Genomic DNA, 22,419 nt, shown 5'->3' with positions numbered 1-22,419 from the left:
TCCAGATACATTTTCACTAACAACAACTGTCAACATAAGGAATATTGAAATCACTAAGCTAACATGCTTTGGATATTTTCATTCACTCATGTCATTTGGTATAACATTTTGGGTAACTCATTTATGATCTATGGGATATGATAACTCAAACCAGCCCACCAACCAACCAACCAACCAGTCATTTTGACAATTCACACACTGCTATTAATGATGAGAATGATGTAAGGTACATGACAGGAGGCCAGTTTCTTAGACAAAACACCACAGTCAATAAAGAAACGGTACCCACTCAGCAATTTTTGAAGAAAATACCTGATTTATTGTCAAAGCTTTTTTTTAGTAAAGCAACAGCATCAGTGATGCCTTCAGAACATAAATGCAAGTTAATTTTTAACAAAGGTGAATGGTGAAATCTGTCTAAGGCTTAGCTAATGAATTATCCTTTCACTACATTGAAATAATGTACTGAAACCACAAAAAATTGAAAGCTTTGAATCTGATTCTTCTGAATTATGGATCTTGTGTTTTAACACTGCATTTATTTTATCAGTTTACAAACACGCCTCTGAAAAAAGGTAACTTTATGAAAGTGTTACATGTGGTTAACTAACACTGACCTAGTAAATGGTTTCATGAGCCATGACAGTGCACAGTTCATAACAAGCTCAAACACAATTGCATTCACACTGGGGGCACAAAAACTTGCTGCACACTTATTCTTACATGTAATGACATAACATTACTCTCAAATCACACATAGCAAATCCAGACAATACAAGTTGACTGTTTTTACGTTTAAAATATTATAACATTCAATGAGTTAAATCTTTGAGGTCAGCCTGTTATTCCACATCAATATCACTACAAAATATAGGTATTACCTCTTGACACAGTTTTCCATATGGCATAAAATAAGTTAAAACACCATTTCATCTCATACATTAAGCAGAGAGCACTGAACAGATCACAACAATCAGAGTAGTTGGCTGGAGTTTTTGAAAGTACTGACTCTTCCTCTGAAGCACTGCGAACAGAACACAGAGTTATGTGTGCTAACACAGCCACAAAACGGCTCATCAGAACAAATATTGAGAGTGGGGATCGTGTGTGATTAAGGATCTATGCGCCATTTGGGTGAAATTTATTGGGTACCTGCAGGTCCAGGATGAAAGTTGGGTGCCAGAGGGGAAACAAGTTAACCACAGGAGAAATTAAGAACCAAATTAAGGGAGAAACAAATATCTGTGAGCATGGCCGTTACCTGGAGAATATGTCGGGGATTTGAGATTGTGATCAAGAATAAGACGAAATGGGAAAGAATGATTTATCCTATACATATTTTGCATACTGGATTTTCCATGAATGGAATACTAATTGTTATGTACACTTCAACTGTTAGTTTTCTGACCGGAATTCTGTATTCTGGTTCAAAGTTCTAAATTGTGCTCCTATGAAACATAAAGCAAGAAATGGAGACTACTTTTAAAGCAAGATAAAATTAAACACATCATAGTTAACAATTCCTCTAATTTATTACCTGATTATCTACATGCAATGATTCAACAGCCCTCTTAGCTGCACTATAATCTGCAGAGTCCACTGTAAATAGGCCTCTTATTATCAATTTGGTGTGATCCTGTTGATATTAAACCAGCAGCAGAAGATAAATAGTTGCAATTTAATACAAATGACTGCAGCATTTGTGTTACATATACTGAGTTAAATTTAGCTTGCGTAATCACATATAAAGTGTAGAAGTTTAGAAATACTTAATTATTAATGCAGTTTAACAGTAGTTAACACAATTTATTGCAGCTGATTCTCTTAGTGCATAACTTGACTCATTTCACATTCCTGAAAGGAAGGTATCTACGGAACACCATTAATGAATGAGAGAGAATATGCTCAATAATTGTGTGACAGAAAGAGGTGAACGACATAATAGCAGGTATATGGGTCATATATGGCGGCTTTGTTGTTGTTGTTGTTGTTGTGTATGATATATTTGTCTTCCAGTCAGGGGGACCAGTTCTCTGTTCAAGGGATCTGCAGTAAATTATAGTCAAAAGTGGAGGTAATTCACTTGACTACTCTGTATAGATCCTGACAGGAATTTTAATGGTCTCCCTGAATTGCTGCAATTTCAGCTACTTTCCAATGGCACTAATATTATTTACAATGTCACTCATCTCTGTAACCATACAGCAACTGAGTGGTGGCAAAATTGCCCCATTTTTCGCTGTGAATAAATATCATAAGACAGAATCGAGAATTTCAGCTTTCAGCCTATCATCATGTATTTTGGTTTTCTCTTGAAAATAAGTCATGTATACTAATTTTTAAGTCTGCTAACTTTACCAAATCATCAAAAATTTTTAGAATTTCAGGAGACATCCTAAAACAGTGTATCACTTAGGTGACTATTTAAAGGCTTTATTCACTGTCTTTCCAGTAGGCAAGTGTGTTCCATATAATAGCCGATCTGTGGATTTATGCTACGCTTTGTACAGCTGACATCATAAATAATGGATGGGGCCAAAATATGAGCTTCTCACAAAGTTACAGAGAAGTCAATCACATAAAAGCATGTGTGACGATGTAGGTATATAACATGACTTCATAGCATCAGGAGAAACACTCCAAAAACAAACAAGGAAACCCCCACAGAATAATTCCTAGTGTTCCAGACCTGGGAAAAAATTACTGTGGCAAGATGCGGTCAAACAAATGAATAACTGTGGTAAGAAATGCCTTACTATTAGCAAAACCTGTGTAATGTGTAAACAGCTTAGTGGGTCTGTTGAAATGGTGGAACACATCTATGTGTTATCACATGCAGTTCAATCCCCTCAATGGTTTCCTTAATATGTTGTATCTGCACAGAATTAAAGTGAAGAGACTAAAGTGAAGTGATTAAAGTTCCTATCAAAAATTTATAGGTCTTGAGGAGGACAGATCATGTGGTTTCTTTATCAGTTAATATACTGTGCTAAGGCGTTCAACTTAAATAACAATCTGCATTCAGTGAGGAAAGGAGTCTATGAGGTGGGTAATAAATGTTCACATTTTCCCACCTACTCCTAGGACTGGGTGGCATTCTAGATCTTCTCTTAGGCTCTAGGCATGGAGTCAGGTCAGGTTTCTTCCATCATAAGATTTATCAATTAAAACATTCTAATTCCTAACTTCCAGGAGCATCAGAATCCTTCGCTCACAGAGGCTTTAAAATTATTTCATTCTGACGTACCATCAAAGACATGGAAATTGTGTTTTTATCCAACTGCAGCATTCTGTTTGCACTGTGGCTTAGCGTGGTCAACAGTTCAAATATTTTGATTATTTAGAGCGGTGTTCAAACCTATGAAGAGACCAATCTATAATTTTAAAGTATATTTACATGTATTCTCTTTAAATTTAGAAAACATCACTTGGATCAAAATACAGTGCCAAGGCATTATCTTTATTTCTTACTGCTGTATTACAATTTTTTGGTCAAATGTTTTAGCAGAATGAAAACAAGACTCCCTAGAAATTACACAATGTATTTTTGTCAGAATTTTCATACCAAAACAAAGAGCAGGAAATGGACAAAAAGGATAACAAATTGACTAGCTTGAGGTCTAATTTTGCAAAGAAAGATTTAATCGCTTCAAAGTAAAGAGACTAACTAAGAAAACCTTAATTCATGATCTGAGGGAAAATTTACACATTTCACGAAGTCACTCTGTTAGTTATGTAAATGAAATGTCAAAACATTAATCTTTTCAAGGCCTAACCATTTTGTGCATAAATGTTATACTGGAGTAGAAATTGTGAATTTTTATTCAAATTGAAAAAGTAATATAATTACCAAATTAAATGATAAATTGAGTCACCTTTGCTTTATCTTGATCTATACATTCTTAATAACAACAGAATACCAATCGATATTTCTATATATAATACTTCATGTGTTCTGGAAAAAGACAAGTCCAATGTTTTGTGAAAGGATTTGTCTAAAAGTAAGTAATAAAATAAATTTAGAGAAACATTTGATGCATCTCAAACATTTGATGCATCTCAAACATTTGATGCATCTCATCTGTTGAACACAATTCTGAGTGTCATTCAAAGGAATGTGAAATATTTCCTTAATGTAATTTATTTCGTAGTTTTAGACAACTTATTTCACAGAGCATTTGACATTTCTCAAAATCTTTGACATATCATCATTTTGTCAGTCTCCATATTTGGAGAAGCCTATGAGCATACCAAGGAAACTCACTCACTGTAGTTCTTCCAGGTTATAATCGCCTCACCACCACCACACAGCCTTTTAATTCCAGTTTTTCAAAATGTACAGCAGTTTTGTTCATTTAATGAGAAAACAGTTAGGTCATTTATTTCCAAGTTATTTTTTATGCATTATCAACCAGAAGTGATGCCTGCTATCTGAATTAAGATCCTATAGGGAAATGTTTTTGGTTTTTGCTTATTTCACTCTCCATCTCACACCAATACACTGCTTTGAATAGCATTATGTACTACTATAACTAATTTAAAATTAAGAAATAACTGCAGCTTCTGTGGATGTGCAAATTTGGGAACAAAGGTACACTACAGCCTACAATGAAATAAATCAAATAATTGTAGATGTGTACAGCTAAACAAAATGAACAATAATTTCAACATAAAATTATGTATGAAGCCAATAAAAAATTATTTTATGAGTACTAAACATCAGTATTAAAATCTAGTATGATATTTCAAAATTTCATTGGTGATTGTCTTTTTCCATTCCATTCTCTTCCCCATGACCAGAGATCATGGATAACTTTACTAATTAATCACTAAATTATCGTGTACATTTTATGACTGGTTTCCCTGCAACTATCTAGCTGTGCATTTATTTTGGAGGTCCACTTCTTCACCCATGTTCATGCATATATAGCCAAAACTGACTTCAGTAACATTTGAGCTAGTAATAATTTCTATTATGCCATATATTAAAAGATTATCATGTAACAAACAATTAGTGGTGGCAACAACATTTCTCTAGTATGATTTCTTCAAATACAAAAATTAAGCTTGAATTAAAATGATGGTACAATTTTAAGGTCAGAGGTTGAAGTTGGCAAAATTTTATATCCTGTGAGAATTTTTTTCAGATTCTTCTCTTAACAGTGGGTTTATTATTATTATTATTATTATTATTATTATTATTATTATTAAGCATCTAGCTTTTTCCTGCAATTTCATCTGCTTCGGATGACGAAAATGCATGAATTTTGAAGAATCCTAAAGCTTATTATCAGTGAGAAAAACGGATATAAAAAACTGAAGGTGAAGCTGTCCAAAGGCCATGACCGTAAAGAATTCATGCGTTTGTGAGCACATATAAAGATATGTAAAGCATAAAATAACAACAGGGAAAAGCCTAGTGTTGTATTTAACGAAATTACAAAAACTGAAGAATCTGTGCTTACAAACACACCAATTCTTTACTGCTGTGCCCTTTGGACAGCATCAGGTTCAGTTTTTATATCCGTTTTTCTCACTGATAATAAGCTTCAGGATTTTTCGAACTTCATGATGGTTCACGATTCAAGTGGATGAAACAACAAACTTGTCAACGATAATAGTTTCACCATTTAATGAATGAATTCAAGAATGAAAGAAGTTAAACAAATGAAGACATTAACACAAAATCTCAACAATTATATCACTTACATTGATAAGACACGATGAAAAAACCTCCTAAGAGATGTACAAAACTGATTTTTAAAGTCAGCTCGACGAACTTATGATCGACAACAGTAGTGTCAACTTGACAAACTTATCAATAATAATAGTACACCAATTCAAGAATGTCTATAGATAATGGAATTAAACTGTTAACATTATTATTATTACGATAAGATGTTCGAAAGTATTACTTTTTGCAGAGTCTATCATTTCTATCCTGGTTTATTCAGTTTAGTTTTATAGAACTACTGCTGTCCCAATTTCTTTCTTCCAATATAATCAAATGATCCCTACACAAAACTAAGTTGATCAATATTTAAAAAGCTAATTTTACTCATTTTCATGGACAACTACCAGTTGACCAATAATCTGATTGTGGTACAACTGCTTTCACAAAAAAGCAATTAAAGGTTCCTAAGACAGTTTCCCTGCACCTCCTATGGATTCGTATTTCCCCATACTGACCCAATTAGGCTAAAGTAAACACACTATACGTATACATAACTTGGTCTCCAGGCCGGGTATCAAGGTAAAACACGTACCAAATTTTAAGTTAGACCTCCAACAATACAACTGTGATAACCGCATACAATTTCGTGTGGTAGTTTTTGCATGATGCACATACAAACATATGGACAGATGTATGGACGGACGGACGGACGGACGGACGGACAGACCGACAAAAATTTTTTAAATAATTGTTTTGGTTTCTATTACTGTTATGAGGACCCCTCATATTAATTTTTCTTACATATTTCCTATGTACAGATATCTGGCAGTACTTATAGATGATATTAATTCATTATGGAGATTCAATGTTTGCTGGATAAGAATACAGCTTCAGACGTCAGTATTTATAAAACGTTATTAGTACTTCTGTTTGCATTTCAAATGTGTTTATAAGCAATTGTGTCACCCATTAAAGTGTTGTTCTTTCCCATTCCAAAATTATATTTCAAAAATGATTTCAAAGACCAGAACACTCATAGTATAGTAAGTATAGTTTAAGACCTTTTTTTATTTTTCTCAATTTTGATCAGGAAATACAATGTTTTTCAAACACTCAATTCTGATTGTCCAATGACTCTGAGATTACAGGTCATCTACAACCAGAACGATTTGCTGCCAGTTTACCCTAACTTTTATTTCATATTTGCAACAAAAATTTGGAATCATAGCAAAAAGTGGAACACCTCAGACTCAGGTTCTTCAATTGTTGTTTTGAGTGAAAGATGACCATCATACAGAAAACCCAAGGACATTAACAAACAAATATTCAAGTTTCAGACATTACATAAACACATTTTCAGGTGGTAATGTTACACATATGAATTCAACACAATCACATAAATATCTTTTTAAAAATTTTAACGACCACATACCATTGCAAACAGGCAATTACAGATGACAGTACATAAAATTCTAATGAGAGCCCCTTGGGAACATTTCATTAATAACAAACGGGTGGGGGGGAGTAGACAGCTATCAATGAAACGAGACTTAAGACCAGTCTCACAGTTCAAACACTCTTTTGGAATGTAAAAACACTGAAATAATTCGAAGATTTTTCTCTACAAAACCTCCAAGTATGTGATGAAAAAAACACAAGTTTCATGTCATCATAAAATAATCTGGAGAACAACCAATGGCAAAAATAAAATGTTTACATTTTGTAACACCACAGCCTTTTACAAACCACGTACATAAGGAAGTAACCATCAGCTGCCTCTCAAAACAGCTACCACTGATCTTTTGTCTGAGCTATCTCTTTCCTTACATAGATTCAAATTTTAATTACAAACACAAAATGGAAGTTTTGGCAAATTTTCAAAAAAAAGCAAGAAATTAAATTTGCAAGCAATATGCTGTAATACAAAAAAAAAGGGGGGGGGGGGGGGGGGGGGAGAAGGGAGATGGTCCTCCCAACCGAGTACTTTTAAACTATTATACATCTCAATGAAATGTGAGTCATGGAAAATATTGTTTAGCCTTATGCTATAATGTGTCCAATTTCTACTTTTTTTTTTTTTTAATACAATGTCATATTTAAATGAAGTGGCTCACACAATTGGGTTCAAACATGTCTGAGACATACAAAAGGTACTAATGACTATGTTTTGAAAACATGATCTGCTATCGAGTTATTTTCACTGTTGTTTAACTACCTCATTACAGCCTCCAAAGGAAGAACTATTAACATGTTATTGTTTATCCACATGTTTGATGGTTCAAGGAGTACTTTCTAACCAGGACACGTCAATCTAATTTATCAATTATGAAAATAATACACAATCTAATTTTTAAACACTCCCCCCCCCCTTTTGAATGGCAGTAATGAAGACAATTACTAGACCATCTCACTTACTAAAAACTATGACGAAAATTATGACCAAAGTTATCTTATTTATTGTTCTTCTACTTGTGTCTAACAAAACACTGAAAACTGTAATGAAATGCGACAAATAATCAACATGATTAAAATGGGGAGGGGAGGGGGCAGGGAAGGTAGCGGGGCATGTGGGCAGCCGGTGCAATGTAACAACTTGTATGTGTGAGGTGTGTGTGTACGTATGTAGGTATGTATGTATTCTCTAGGTAATTAAAGATTTTGTCCAAAAGCTTGCAAAGCTTTCACTTTTTTTATGTGATTGTATATGACAACACTTCTACTGTCCAGTGAGTGGTCTCCTTTACATTCACTAAAAAGTAGGTCACTAAAAATAAATCCTGGGTTCTGTGACAAATACATAATCTGACAGAAGGCTGTGCAGACAGTAACTGAAGTAAAGCAGCATTACACTACAAGAATAGAATAACTTTCACTTATGCAAATTACCAATGTCTGCTTTCCTTAAAATATACAGGCCACATTCAACAAAACCAACAATATTTCAGATCAGCTCATCCATGTGTGATTAGTTCCTGGTCATGTGGAAAATTTTCTCTTTATTACAAACAGTACAAATACAGGATTGGGACACCCAGCAATTATAACGTACAATTGAAATATTTACCTCATTTTGCATGCAGTCCTAATTTCATAAACTTCACATGACTTATCTGCCCTGTATTTTCTAAGAAAGTAAAATTACATTGATTACTGTTTTCAGTCAATGCATCAAGTAAAAATGAATACCCACCTCCTGTTTTTCTAGTTTGTTCTGCTCCTCAATCCTCGTTAAAATTTCAGTCATATTGGTCTCTAATACCATGCCGCCCATAACAAGTTCATTCAATATGTAATGAACCTAGATAAAAAAGAAGGCAATTTCAGAATTACATGGAAGTTATTTCAAAACCACAACAAAGAATTAACATAAACTGTACTTACCTTATCAACATGAAAAATAAGATCAAGTTCACAAACATTTTCAAAACACTTATCCAGTGTTTCCACAAAGACTTGGATCAGATCTAAAATCCCAAGCTCTGACTCAGATGAATCTACACAAAATACAAAATACAACGTCGCATAATGTCGGTATATCAGCTTATAATCTGAGCCACCTATAAGACTGAAACAGAAAAAAGGATGCTTCAGAAATGTCATGCAATATTACTACATAAATTAATAGTTGTAGTCAAATTGCTGTGTAATAAACTAAAAATTTAATAAGAGGAAGAATTTAAAGTTTCTAACATGTCAATAAATAAGATGATTTCCAACTTGATTACACTAAACATTTTAGCAATTGCCAATTCCATGTGTTGCAGAGAAGACAGCGCTGTCTGTTAATTATCACTGCAGTGATCAGAAAGCTATCAATACTTCAATGTATTTAAGATTTCCATTAATTTGATTAATGTCATCTGCCAACTCACTGAGTGGTCTTAGAGTACATGTATATTAGTAATTAGTTTGGTCATAAGAACTGCCAAATTAGAAATAATTCAAAATGTTTTCTCACCTTTTCATTCACTTGAATGACCCAGAACGGGAGGAGGGAACAAAATGAAATTTCACAGCTTGAGAGAGTATGTGATGTTATTTCAGTAATTACAAAACTGAGTCACATTTACAAAGAATTTGGCAACATGAGCCCACTTATCAATATAGCATTGCACCCTCTCTGACCTCGATGAACACCTTGTTTCATTTGGGAAGGGTGTCAAAGTGGCTGTATTCTTTTCCAGAGGCAAGTTGGCCCACAACTGTTGTAATCGGTTCTTAATATCCCAGATACTGGCAATGGGATGGATTTGATGTCAGAACTTGTCCCACACATGTTGGATATAGATCTGGGGAGCTTGCTGGCCTCAGGAGACGCTCAATACCACACAAACAGTTCATAGACACAGTGTCATGTGTGGACAAGCTTTATCCTGTTGAAAAATGGCACCATGGTCCTGTCACCAGAGAGATAACTCATGAGGATGCAGGACATTCGTGACTTATTGCTGTATTGTAAAAGTTTCCTCTATCATTACCAGCTATGACCTGAGGCACTTCACCCTATGGCACCAGGAGTAACACCGCTGTACCTCTCCTAAACAACGCAATTATCGGACCTCTCCCCATGTCCCCAAAATCTTGTTCACGATGGTCATCCTGGTTAATGCAGAACCGTGATTCCTCACTGAACATAATGTGACACCATTCATCAGCAGTCCATGTTTTCCAGTCGGAGAACCACTCCAAACACAGCCATTTGTGTTGTAGTGTTAACAACAGCCTACGCATGACATGGTAATACCCTAGTCTGGCTCCTACTAGTTTTGGACCAAAGGTGGAAATGACACTGAATATTGCACAGATTCCATTACGGGTTCTCAGATGGCAAGTGCAGATGTGAAGGAGTTTCAATGTGATTTGAGCGCAATATGGTAATCCTCCCTAAACACTTTGTCTAAATTTCAAACAAAAAAAACCAACACAATGAAGATATCAAGATTTGTCTAGATGAGTTCATAGTAGAATACTCAAAACACACACAATTCCTTGGAATAAGAACCGATGAAAACGTAAATTGGGATAATCACACAGAACACCTAAATGGGAAACTCAGCTCAAGCCTATATGTACTGCACAGACTCAGCTACCTAAAAGACACAAATATTATGAAAATGATATACATGCTAAGCACTAATCCACCTGACACTATGTTACTGCACAGTTTTGTGGGGAGACACCTCCAAACAGTAATCACTTAAAAAGAGAGAGCAATAAGAATGATAATCAAGTAGACCAGCATTTAAGGCTCTTAAAATACTAACAGTACCCAGCATATGTCTATACCAACTCTTATGCGGGCCAAAATTCAAATAGGCTCCTGATACTCAAGATAACAAGACACAATACAACCATAACACAAAAAGTGGAACATCTTCCACGAGCCCATGAAATAAAGATCAAAGACATCACATGCAGGACCAAATGTCCTAGAAAAACTTTCTTCAAACTTGAGAGAGGTAAACAAATATATTCAAAAAAGTTCTCAAAGCTTTGGTAGAAAATTATTACCGCAAGGTGTGATCAAAAAGTTTATGTTCGAAGGCCGTAAAGTCCAGAATCGATATGTCAATTGGGCAAAATCATTGTGAGCATTGAAGCAGTCACCCTAACAACACACCAGGTTAAAAATACCCATCTGGTAAAACACTGTATCTCGCTGTGTGAAGAAGGCCGTAACTGCATGCTGCACATACCCATACAACAGGAACCGTTGACCCTTCAAGGTCTTTTATAAGGGACTGAAGGCACAACAGTCACCATGGGGAGAGATCAGAACTATAGGGTGGGTGCCCGAGTGTCTCCCACTAGAGTTGGCATAGCTTCTGCATTATGACATTTGCAATATGGGGATGTGCATTGTTATGAAGAAGCAGCAGCAGCAGCAGCAGTCCTTTGTTCACCATCCGCAATGGCTGTTTTTGACAGACATCTTGCCCGAATAACGTTGTCATAGTTCACATTTCTGCATTTACCACATACATGTTGGAAAGACACCTCCATGTCAGTGCTTATACACCTGCAACGAAGTTGTGCTACATTGCATGTATGTATGTATGTATGTGGTTTTGTTTTCATTAAGAAAGTGTATCACTTTTGTAAACCAGTTGATATCACATAATTATGTGGAATGATTCATGAACATTAATATACCTCATTTTCAAATTTTACTGACACTTACTCAAAAATATTATTTATCTAAGCAGTCACTTTGCACGAAATAGAATACAAGAGAAACTGATTTTATTGGCAGTCCACCTTCCCATTTTTATGTTCTCAGATGTCAAATACTTGCCTAATTCTAATAATACTCATTCAAAATAAGAATTACACCTCACTTAAGTTTTCTATAGTCTGATTACAGATTAGTTAGTTCCTCTCTGGCACTGTGGACTGAGAATTTCAATATGTACCAAAAACTAAACACCTGTACCTGCAAATACAATAATAATAATAATGTAACTATTTTTATGTGAAAATTGAAGCTTAATGACTACCCCTCTTATGTGGGAGGAAGAAACACGTTGCCTAACTCTTCTTCGAACATTCGCTGAACAATAATGGACTGATATCACATCCTGAAGTTATTTTTTTATCTGACAATTCACCCCATTAAGAAAAACATCCTGGTTTCTATTTGCTAGGTAGTTAGAATTCAATCTCAAAACTAGTCTGATATTCTGTAAGCTCTTATTTTCTTCACTAAGCGACAGTATGGACCTCTCCAGGGGACACCATGTCGTAGAAGCACTGTCTGTGTTGCTGGAGAGGCTTGTGTCTCCCCAGGGCGCTGAGGGCTACACCAGCAATAGCACAGCTACTGGCAGGGTCTCCCATGCCAGAAGGGCCTCAGTGGATAAACCAGATAAAGAGTGCCCCACAATGCATTGTCTCTCCCATATCCAATCCCATAGTCATTCCCCAATTCCCCAGATACCCAACCCAAGGTGTGATGCATTTCAACCATTTAAGTCACCAGACCCAGGGAGAATTTTTCCAGCTCTGCTGCAACAAGCTGGAGAGAGTTTAATTAGGCTCCTATACACGCTGATTAGGGTTACCCTAGTGGTAAGAATTATTGCTAATTCTAGTAGAACAATGAGGGTTGTTTTAATTCCAAAGCCACAGAGACTGATCAGTCTGTCGTCCTTCCTTTTAAAGACATCAGAAAAACACGTTATATGCATATTCAGAAAAGGAGGTTAACAGAGGTTTCTCTACATGTAAACTAACATGCATATCAACCAAGCGAATCATTTGAAACAGCATTCCACCAACTTACTGGGAAAGTGGAAAAAGCACTACAATTTAAAGAAAGTGCGCTCTGCATCTTCCTGGGTATCCAATTGGCATTTAGCAATGTGATCTTCGAATCCATGATTAGAGATGCAGAAGAACATGGTACTGAGACCTTTGTCTGTATTTGGATTAAGACCACATTCAGCAGAAGACAGGTACAAGCAACCATGATGAATAAACAACGATGATCAACACCACCACCAGAGGGTGTCTGCAAGGAGGGGTTTTGTCCCTACTGCTTTGGAACCTAGTGGTAAATGAACTTATTGAAGAGCTAAATATTGGAGGCTACTTTTGCCAGGGATAAACAAATGACTTGGTCATAGTAATACTTGACAAATTTGCTAGTACTCTTAGAACAATGGCACAATGTGCACCAAACTCTACTGCAAAACTGGTGCAGGAACTAACATCTAAGGGTCAGTCTCACAAAAACTATTACAATGCCATTCTCAAGGAAGCATATTCAGTACAGTTACTGGAGTCTTAAGCTTCTTGATGAAACCCTACCTGTAGAGGGGGTAGTGAAGAACCTAGGGATAACCCTGGATGCAAAACTATCATGGACCTGTCACGTAAGGAATATATGTTCCAAGGTGAAAGGTACTCTTATGAGCACTATAATAGCCTGTGGAAAAAAGTGATGTCTAAATCCCAGAAGTATGTACTGGATCTACACCACTGAAGTAAGATCTATGATAATTCATGGTCTGATAGCATGGTGGAACAAAGTAGGACAGAAGATGGCTGCTAAGGAGCTTGGCAAGGTTTAGAGACTGCCCTGATTAGCCCTAACAGACAGAATTAGCAGCACACCCACTGCTGGGATGGAGATCATGCTGGACATGCTCCCATTACACTTTTGAGTTATAATGAAGGCAGCGGCAGGTGCAGACGGACTAAAAACTGGGAACAATGGTGTGATAAATACAGGAACAGTTGAGAAAATGCATTATGATCATCCAGTAACTTCCAGCAGCTTCAATAAATCTTTCAGCATAACAATCTCAAGTAGGGAGCAGTGGAAGAATGAATCATGACACGGAGCAGGAGATATAGTCTGGGTTACAGATGGGTCGAAAATACATGAAGGTACTGGGGTTGGGATTTATGGTGTACAACCTAGACCAAAGAGAGCAGTCTTGCTACGGAAGCTGGCCACAGTATTCCAGGTCAAAATATCCACCATCAAGCTGTGTGCTGAGGAGAATTTGTGGAGGTGCTACAAAGAGCGTAGCATCTACATATACTCCTACAATCAAGCAGCTCTGAAATCTCTATTAGCCTCTGCAATGAAATCAATGAGCATTGCAAAATGCCATAAAGCCTTTGTGAGACTAGGGGACAACAACAGGGTAAACCTGCTGTGGGTCCCTGATCACTAAGGAAGTAGTGGCAATGAACAAGTTGATACACTGGCTAGGACAGGTGTGATCACTCCATTTATTGGACTGGAACCTGTCCTAACCATCTCTAAGGATACTGGACTATGACCCAAAAACAAAAACATGACAAGCTAACGATTCCAAAGCCATGTTTTCAGAGAAGTTCTGTAACCCTGCACTCAAACAGGAGACAGACTAAACCCAAGGTAGGACTGATGACAGGCCCTGGGAACTTCAAGGAACACCTAAGCACAGAGGGTGTAAATAAAGAAGCCCCTAAGTGTAGGCTGTGTGGTGAGGGTGATAAACTGCACCACACCTAATCTTCCAGTACGAAGTGTTGAAGATCAAAGGACAGAAAATGTTTGGCTTATCAAGTCCTGAAGAGAGAGTGTCAAAGAACCAGGGTGTGAAACTGAACAATAAACCTTGTTTGATACACCTGGTGCCATTGTCTACTACCCTGTGGAACTTCACAGTATCTCTGTTTGCAGAATCCTTAGTGATTTGTACAGAGGAGATTTTCATTTTCCAAAAAGGTCATAATAAGCAAGCCTGCAATGTGTTCCATAATTCCATAACACAATGACATCAGCAACATTTGTCCACAACTATGAAAATGAGATTGACAATACTTTTTTGCAATAGGAATGACTTGCAACTTTTTCCATTTTCTTGGAACACTTGTTGCTTCAGTGACCTACAATGAACTGCTGCTAGAAAGACAGCATGTTATTTCCTATATTCTGCTTAGAATCATACAAACATCCTTCCAGATCCTATTGCCTTTCTTCTGTTGTGTAGTTTTAAGTACTTCTCTATTCCGTAAACAGTCATCTCAAGATCAGTCACTTTCATGTTCATGCAATCACTAAGTGGAGGACCTGAATGATGATCTTCATGTGTTTTGGAGAATCGAACTAACTATCTCAACAATGTCTGACATCTTCCATTTCCAAGCCAGTAAGATCACTGAGTGACTGATGTGATGATTTTCATTGATTATGAACTTTATGTATGACATGGAAGAGGTCTGTAGACACTGGAAGGTTTCAGACAGATTATATAATAGTAAGACAGAGATTTAGGAACCAGGTTTTAAATCTTAAGACATTTCCAGAGGCAGATATGGCCTCTGACCACAATCTATTGGTTATGAACTGTAGATTAAAACTGAAGAAACTACAAAACGAGTGGGAATTTAAGAAGATGGGAGCTGGATAAACTGAAAGAACCAGAGGTTGTAGAGTGTCTCAGAGAGAGCATTAGGGAACGACTGACAAGAATGGGGCGAAGAAATACAGTAGAAGAAAAATGGGTAGCTTTGAGAGATGAAATAGTGAAGGCAGTAGAGGATCAAGGAGGTAAAAAGACGAGGGCTGGTAGAAACCCTTGGTAACAGAAGAAATATTGAATTTAATTGATGAAAGGAGAAAATATAAAAAATGCAGTAAATGAAGCAGGCAAAAAGGAATACAAATGTCTCAAAAATTAGATCAACAGAAAACCCAGAATGGCTAAGCAGGGATGGCTAGAAGGCAAATGTAAGGATGTAGAGGCTTATCTCACTAGGGGTAAGATAGATACTGCCTGCAGGAAAATTAAAGAGACCTTTGGAGAAAAGAGAACCACTTGCATGAATATCAAGAGCTCAGATGGATGGAAACCCAGTTGTAAGCAAAGAAGGGAAAGCTGAAAGGTGGAAGGAGTATATAGAGGGTCTATACAAGGGTGATGTACTTGAGGACAATAAAATGGAAATGGAAGAGGACGTAGATGAAGATGAAATGGGAGATATGATACTGCGTGAAGAGTTTGACAGAGCACTGAAAGAGCTAAGTTGAAACAAGACCCCAGGAGTAGACAACATTCCATTAGAACTACTGATAGCCTTGGGAGAGCCAGCCCTGATAAAACTCTACCATCTGGTGAACAAGATGTATGAGACAGGCGAAATACCCTCAGACTCCAAGAAGAATATAATTCCAATCCCAAAGAAAGCAGATGTTGACAGATGTAAAAACTACTGAACTATCAGTTTAATAACTCTGGGCTGCAAAATATCGACACGAATTCTTTACAGATGGATGAAAAAACTGGTAGAAGCCAACCTTGGGGAAGATCAATTTGGATTCTGTAGAAATGATGGAACACGTGAAGCAATGCTGAGCCTGCGACTTATCTTAGATTAAGAAAAGGCAAACCTACGTTTCTAGCATTTGTAGACTGAGAGAAAGCTTTTAACATTGCTGACTGGAATACTCTCTTTCAAATTCTGAAGGTGGCAGGGGTAAAATACAGGGAGTGAAAGGCTATTTACAATTTGTACAGAAGCCAGATGGAGGTTATAAGAGTCGAGGGGCATGAAAGGGAAACAGCAGTTGGGAAGGGAGTGAGACAGGGTTGTAGCCTATCCCCGAGGTTATTCTACCTGTATATTGAGCAAGCCGTAAAGGAAACAAAAGAAAAATTCGAAGTAGGAATTAAAATCCATGGCAAAGAAATAAAAACTTTGAGGTTTGCTGATGACATAATTCTGTCAGAGACAGCAAAGGACTTGGAAGAGCAGTTGAATGGAATGGACAGTGTCTTGAAAGGAGGGTATAAGATGAACATCAACAAAATTAAAACAAGGATAATGGAATGTAGTCTAATTAAATCAGGTGATGCTGAGGGAATTAGATTAGGAAATGGGACACTTAAAGTAGTAAAGGAGTTTTGCTATTTGGGGAGCAAAATAACTGATGATGGTCAAAGTAGAGAGGACATAGAATGTAGACTGGAAATGGCAAGGAAAGCGTTCCTAAAGAAGAGAAATTTGTTAACATCGAGTATAGATTTAAGTGTCAGGAAGTCGTTTCTGAAAGTATTTGTATGGAGCGTAGCCATGTATGGAAGTGAAACATGGACGATAAATAGTTTGGACAAGAAGAGAATAGAAGCTTTCGAAATGTGGTGCTACAGAAGAATGCTGGAGATTACATGGGTAGATCACATAACTAATGAGGAGGTACTGAATAGGATTGGGGAGAAGAGGAGTTTATGGCACAACTTGACAAGAAGAAGGGACCGATCGGTAGGACATGTTCAGAGACCTCAAGGGATCACAAATTTAGCATTGGAGGGCAGGGTGGAGGGTAAAAATCATAGAGGGAGACCAAGAGATGAATACACTAAGCAGATTCAGAAGGATGTAGGTTGCAGTAGGTACTGGGAGATGAAGAAGCTTGCACAGGATAGAGCAGCATGGAGAGCTGCATCAAACCAGTCTCTGGACCGAAGACAACAACAACAACAACAACAACAACAACATGTATGACAAAATCATTCTTGGGTTGTTTGCAACAGCTGTTAACAAAGTTTTATTTTTGAAATCACTTAATGCTTCTTATGTTGATTTCGACTTATCTGAGCTTTTGTTTGTTGATGAAGGTTTGACTTCACTTAAATATGTGATAAAGTTCCCCCTTCTTCTGTAGTAACTTTCTAATACAGCTAATGGACAACAGTCAGTCTCCTCCAACCCTCACAATCTTTCAATCTTTTCCAGTATACAGATTTCTAAAGCATGTTGTACAAAATTTTTGAATAACCTATCCAGCGATGAATGGTGTTGACTCTTCAAACAACCTGAAATGAGCTTCCTGCCACACTTACTAAGCAATAATTTTTCCTATCACTCTTAGTATTCCTTTCAATACTGGTAGTCACTGGTGTGATTATTGAAAAGATGTTCACGAAATCTTTCGCACATCACTGTTCCTCGCACCTTTTTTAATCGTGCGACACTCACTCTGTCTCTCTCTCTAGCTGATAAGACGATACCTTGCCTTATTACAACAGCATGAGTAGGTAATTCACAAGTGTTATTCTTTTAAGTTTTATGTGAAGTGTTCTTCCACTACAGCTCATGAAGCAGACAGTCTAAAAACAACATCAGATTATCAAGCTTGACTCACCACTGATGCTTACCATCACCCAGAATCTCTCTTATTTGGAATATCACTAGATATTATAGGGTTCTTTATAGCAATAAGTATGGCACCACCATTTGTCACTAGCATATCCTTGTGATAAATATTCTGATCTAGACTTTATATTTCCCTGCTATTCACTTCTAGTTGAAGTCAGCTTTCTCTTCCTGCCTCTAAGTAGTTGCCTTTAATAAATTAGACTAGTTTGGAACATTACCATGTAGCTATAGTAAGTTTCACCATCTGAAGTACTGAAAATTGCAAGAACACTTCCACTAATTTGTCATCAATCTGGAGTAATGAGACAAAATTTTTTAATGCTGGCCTCAATGAGTGGATATGATTGGATGTGAATGTATTCATTTTGAAACCACTGATGGTAGCATTAATGAAAGAAGATAAGACCTACAGTTACTTCCAAGAGGATGGAGCAACTGCCCATACAGCCAGCTGAACTTTGGAGGACATTTACACAGTCTTCACGTCTAATAGGTTTGTTAGCAGATGTCAGTCTGGTCGCAGTCCTAGCAGGACACCCGGATCACCTGATCTATCAGTGTGCAATTACTTTGTGTGGGAAGCCTTCAAGTCTAAGGTGAATTGCAACAACAGTCACACTCTTCAAGAACTGCAGCAGAACATTTCGGATGAGACTGCAGCAATTCCAGCTTCGATCTGCCTTCAGCAACTTGCTGACAAGGGCCCAAAAGTGCAAAGTGAGGAATGTTGTCACTTTCAACATCTACTATGGTCAGGATAGTACTGTATTTCCTTTCCTCTGCTGTGTTTCTTTGTAACCTTGAACTCTTGTCCGGGCCACTTTAATTTGCGCACCCTGTACAAGTAACATCATCAGTTGCAGCTCTCATGTCGTCATCGTTTATATTATTCATCAATCTTTAATACTACACCATGAAGCACTGATGTTTTAAAAACTCCCATTGAAGACATAGTTAAATGATACAATACGTTTCTGTAACATGGTTTCACATTTAAATGAAACCATTCAACAAGTGGAAATTTATCACTGACGAGACATTTCTATCCAATGATGCTGAAAAAAAATAGCTATGCTACACACAACATGTGTAAAACAACTTACAGCTGTTGTAATAAACTACTGTCATTTCACTGTCCTCGGCACTGAATCTAATCATACCTTCCACCTCCCTAAGGTTTATGTATCTATGCTCTTTACTGATGCATTACAAATAGATCACTTACATAAGAGAACACTAGGTAAGGAAATTGCCAAGGTCTTTGTAAAATTACCCTGGCTCCCAGATGTAATCTGAGCAAAAATTACAGAAAACTTGCCATTATCACGTAGCACAAGCTAAAATTATTCACGTCTCACCTCACCACATACTGACGTTTTCCTGATACTCTATATCTTCATAAATCAGACAGATCTGCTGTCATTCACACAGTTACTAGTGAGGCCAACGAAGACTTGTCACTGTAGGACTGAACATATCTAATCTTTCCAGTTTACTTACAGTAGAATCTCAAAACACATGTAACAATGCTTGTTGTAGTTCAACAGCAGACTGCTGATCAACAAATTTCACCCAGATATTAACCAGACCTGAGTAAACTTCAACAAAGACCACAGACTGTAAACATTTATCTGAAGGGCAGACAGACTAAAAATTTGCTATAAACAGTGTTACATTATCAGTGTTGAGTCCCCCAACTAGAACAATTAAAAGGAACCAAAAATTATTGCAATATGTTTTCTACGTGTGATTATAAGTCTTTCATTGATGTCTCATTAGGGGACAGAATTGTTAGAGAGCACTTCCTAATGGGATATCAGACACCGAGAAACTGGTCTTGATGTTGCGTGGTATTAAGACAGATCTAAGGAGTATGCATAATGCAGAAAATTTATAATCAGTAACTCACTTGAAGTAGAAATATTTATTCAACTTTTGCTGAACAAAAGGTGATAAGAGAAGCATGATGCACAAGGATTGAGCAACATATACAATGTATTCAAATAAAGTTATTACATCTTACAAAACCTGTTTTCCAATCAGGTACAAGAAACATGATCCCATTACTGACAGTGAACTAATGTGGATAGCATAAGGCATCAAAATCTCACATCTCACATACAATAAAGTATGATTCTGCTAAGGCATACAGCACAATCAAAAGCTATATTCAGTACCCCAACACAGCAAATGATATTGCCTTACTGTAGGCAACTGCTAGGTATTTGGAGAATATATATGTCTTTGGTTTAAATTTACAAAATCAAATCTACAACTGAATAATATAGCAAATCATGCTCAGAGAAAAGAAGCAAGTCTTGGTTCGCAGCTAATAAGCTGCCATGCAATCTCTCTCTCTCTCTCTCTCTCTCTCTCTCTCTCTCTCACACACACACACACACACACACACACACACACACACACACACACACACACACTTACTTTTACTTTTAGAATAATAATTCTATTTGAAAACTTTAGACCAATTAGTGAAGCAGAAGGCAACTTAGACTGAAGTTGGATGGGAATCTCTCATGGAAGGCATATATTCACCATTTCTTGCAGATGCTTAATGATTACAATACTGTTCATAATAACACCCACAACACTTTTCAACTTTGCCTACTTTCAATCCTTGATGTTGATAGGAAATAATACTGGGTACACTGAGTTTGGTCACAAATTTAGGCCAAATTATCACGTCCACAGCACCCCGCAAGCAGATCAGGGATAGAGCTGACAGACACTAATTCCCAGTTAGGAAGTAGGCCTCTCGAACTCATAGTCCAGGTGCTTGAAATAACAAACTGGTATATTTTTAACTAGGAAACTCCGTGGAACTCTGACCAATAAATGAGACCAAACCAGATATGTAGGATAAGAAACTAGCACGTAATTCTAGGAGGCACTAATACAATCCACTGTTGTGTAAACCAGCATCTAGCCTTTGCAAAGAAATGCAACAAGAAACTAAGACCCATTCCTTAGGCAGAGTAACGCAGGAACAGCATATGAGATAATCAATCATTGTAACCTCCAACAGCACTGACTGCACCACTTATATGGACTCATGCTGTGACACCCATACACCACGCAAGCTTCTCTGTTACCAGCAACATAGCCACACTACCCTGACCAAAAACACACACACACCAATTTCTTAGCATCCTGATTGGCAATGTGTTACATATCTACATTGAAGTGCCAAAGAAAATGGTATATGCATGCGTATTCATGTACAGAGATATGTAAACAGGCAGCTTGTGCTGCAGTCGGCAACGCCTATATAAGACAAGTGTCTGGCATTGTTGTTAGATAGGTTACTGCTGCTACAATGGCAGGTTATCAAGATTTACGTCCGTTAAAACGTGGTGTTGTAGTCAGCACACGAGCTATGGGACACAGCATCTCCGAGGCAGTGATGATGTGGGGATTTTCCCATATGACCATTTCACAAGTGTACCATAAATATCAGGAATCTGATAAAACATCGAATCTCTGACATTGCTGCAACCGGAAAAATATCCTGCAAGAGCAGGATATTTTTCTTGTGATTTTATTTTATTTCATTGCAACCAGTTTCAATGCTTCAATGTGTTTATATTCAGGGTGTTGTTGATGTGGTACAGGTTAATATGATCCATATATATATATATATATATATATATAATGGAAGGAAACATTCCACGTGGGAAAAATTATATATAAAAACAAAGATGAGGTGACTTACCGAACAAAAGCGCTGGCAGGTCGATAGATACACAAACAAACACAAACATACACACAAAATTCAAGCTTTTGCAACAAACTGTTGCCTCATCAGGAAAGAGGGAAGGAGAGGGGAAGACGAAAGGAAGTGGGTTTTAAGGGAGAGGGTAAGGAGTCATTCCAATCCCGGGAGCGGAAAGACTTACCTTAGGGGGAAAAAAGGACAGGTATACACTAGCACACAATGCTCCTTTCACCTTTTAAACAACCATTTCGGCCAGTTCTAATAACTTTCGCTTTATTTCCATTTCCGTTTTTCCCACATCACTGATCATTTTTAGCCGCTTCCCACAGGTTTTAACGCCATTATTTCTTCGTCA

The 22,419-nt window shown here is 37.1% G+C and overlaps 1 protein-coding gene across 2 annotated transcripts in view; it reads right to left on the bottom strand.

Annotated features, from left to right (window-relative positions):
• The window catches only part of LOC124555847 (AP-3 complex subunit sigma-1), a 115,774-nt gene that overhangs the window by 17,999 nt on the left and 75,356 nt on the right, over positions 1 to 22,419 (bottom strand). The window contains exons 3-5 of one of the 2 annotated variants that reach the window (XM_047129912.1): positions 9,056 to 9,239; positions 8,865 to 8,972; positions 1,538 to 1,636 (exon numbers count right to left, since the gene is read on the bottom strand). In XM_047129912.1, the coding sequence (XP_046985868.1) occupies positions 1,538 to 1,636; positions 8,865 to 8,972; positions 9,056 to 9,239 (391 nt within the window). The remainder of the gene's footprint in view (positions 1 to 1,537; positions 1,637 to 8,864; positions 8,973 to 9,055; positions 9,240 to 22,419) is intronic. The other variant, XM_047129913.1, reaches the window with a different exon arrangement.

The sequence above is a fragment of the Schistocerca americana genome, chromosome X (assembly GCF_021461395.2).
Source record: "Schistocerca americana isolate TAMUIC-IGC-003095 chromosome X, iqSchAmer2.1, whole genome shotgun sequence".
Classification (NCBI taxonomy): Eukaryota; Metazoa; Arthropoda; class Insecta; order Orthoptera; family Acrididae; genus Schistocerca; species Schistocerca americana.
Note: the sequence above shows the minus strand (reverse complement) of the source record. Positions and strands in the feature narration are given on the sequence as shown.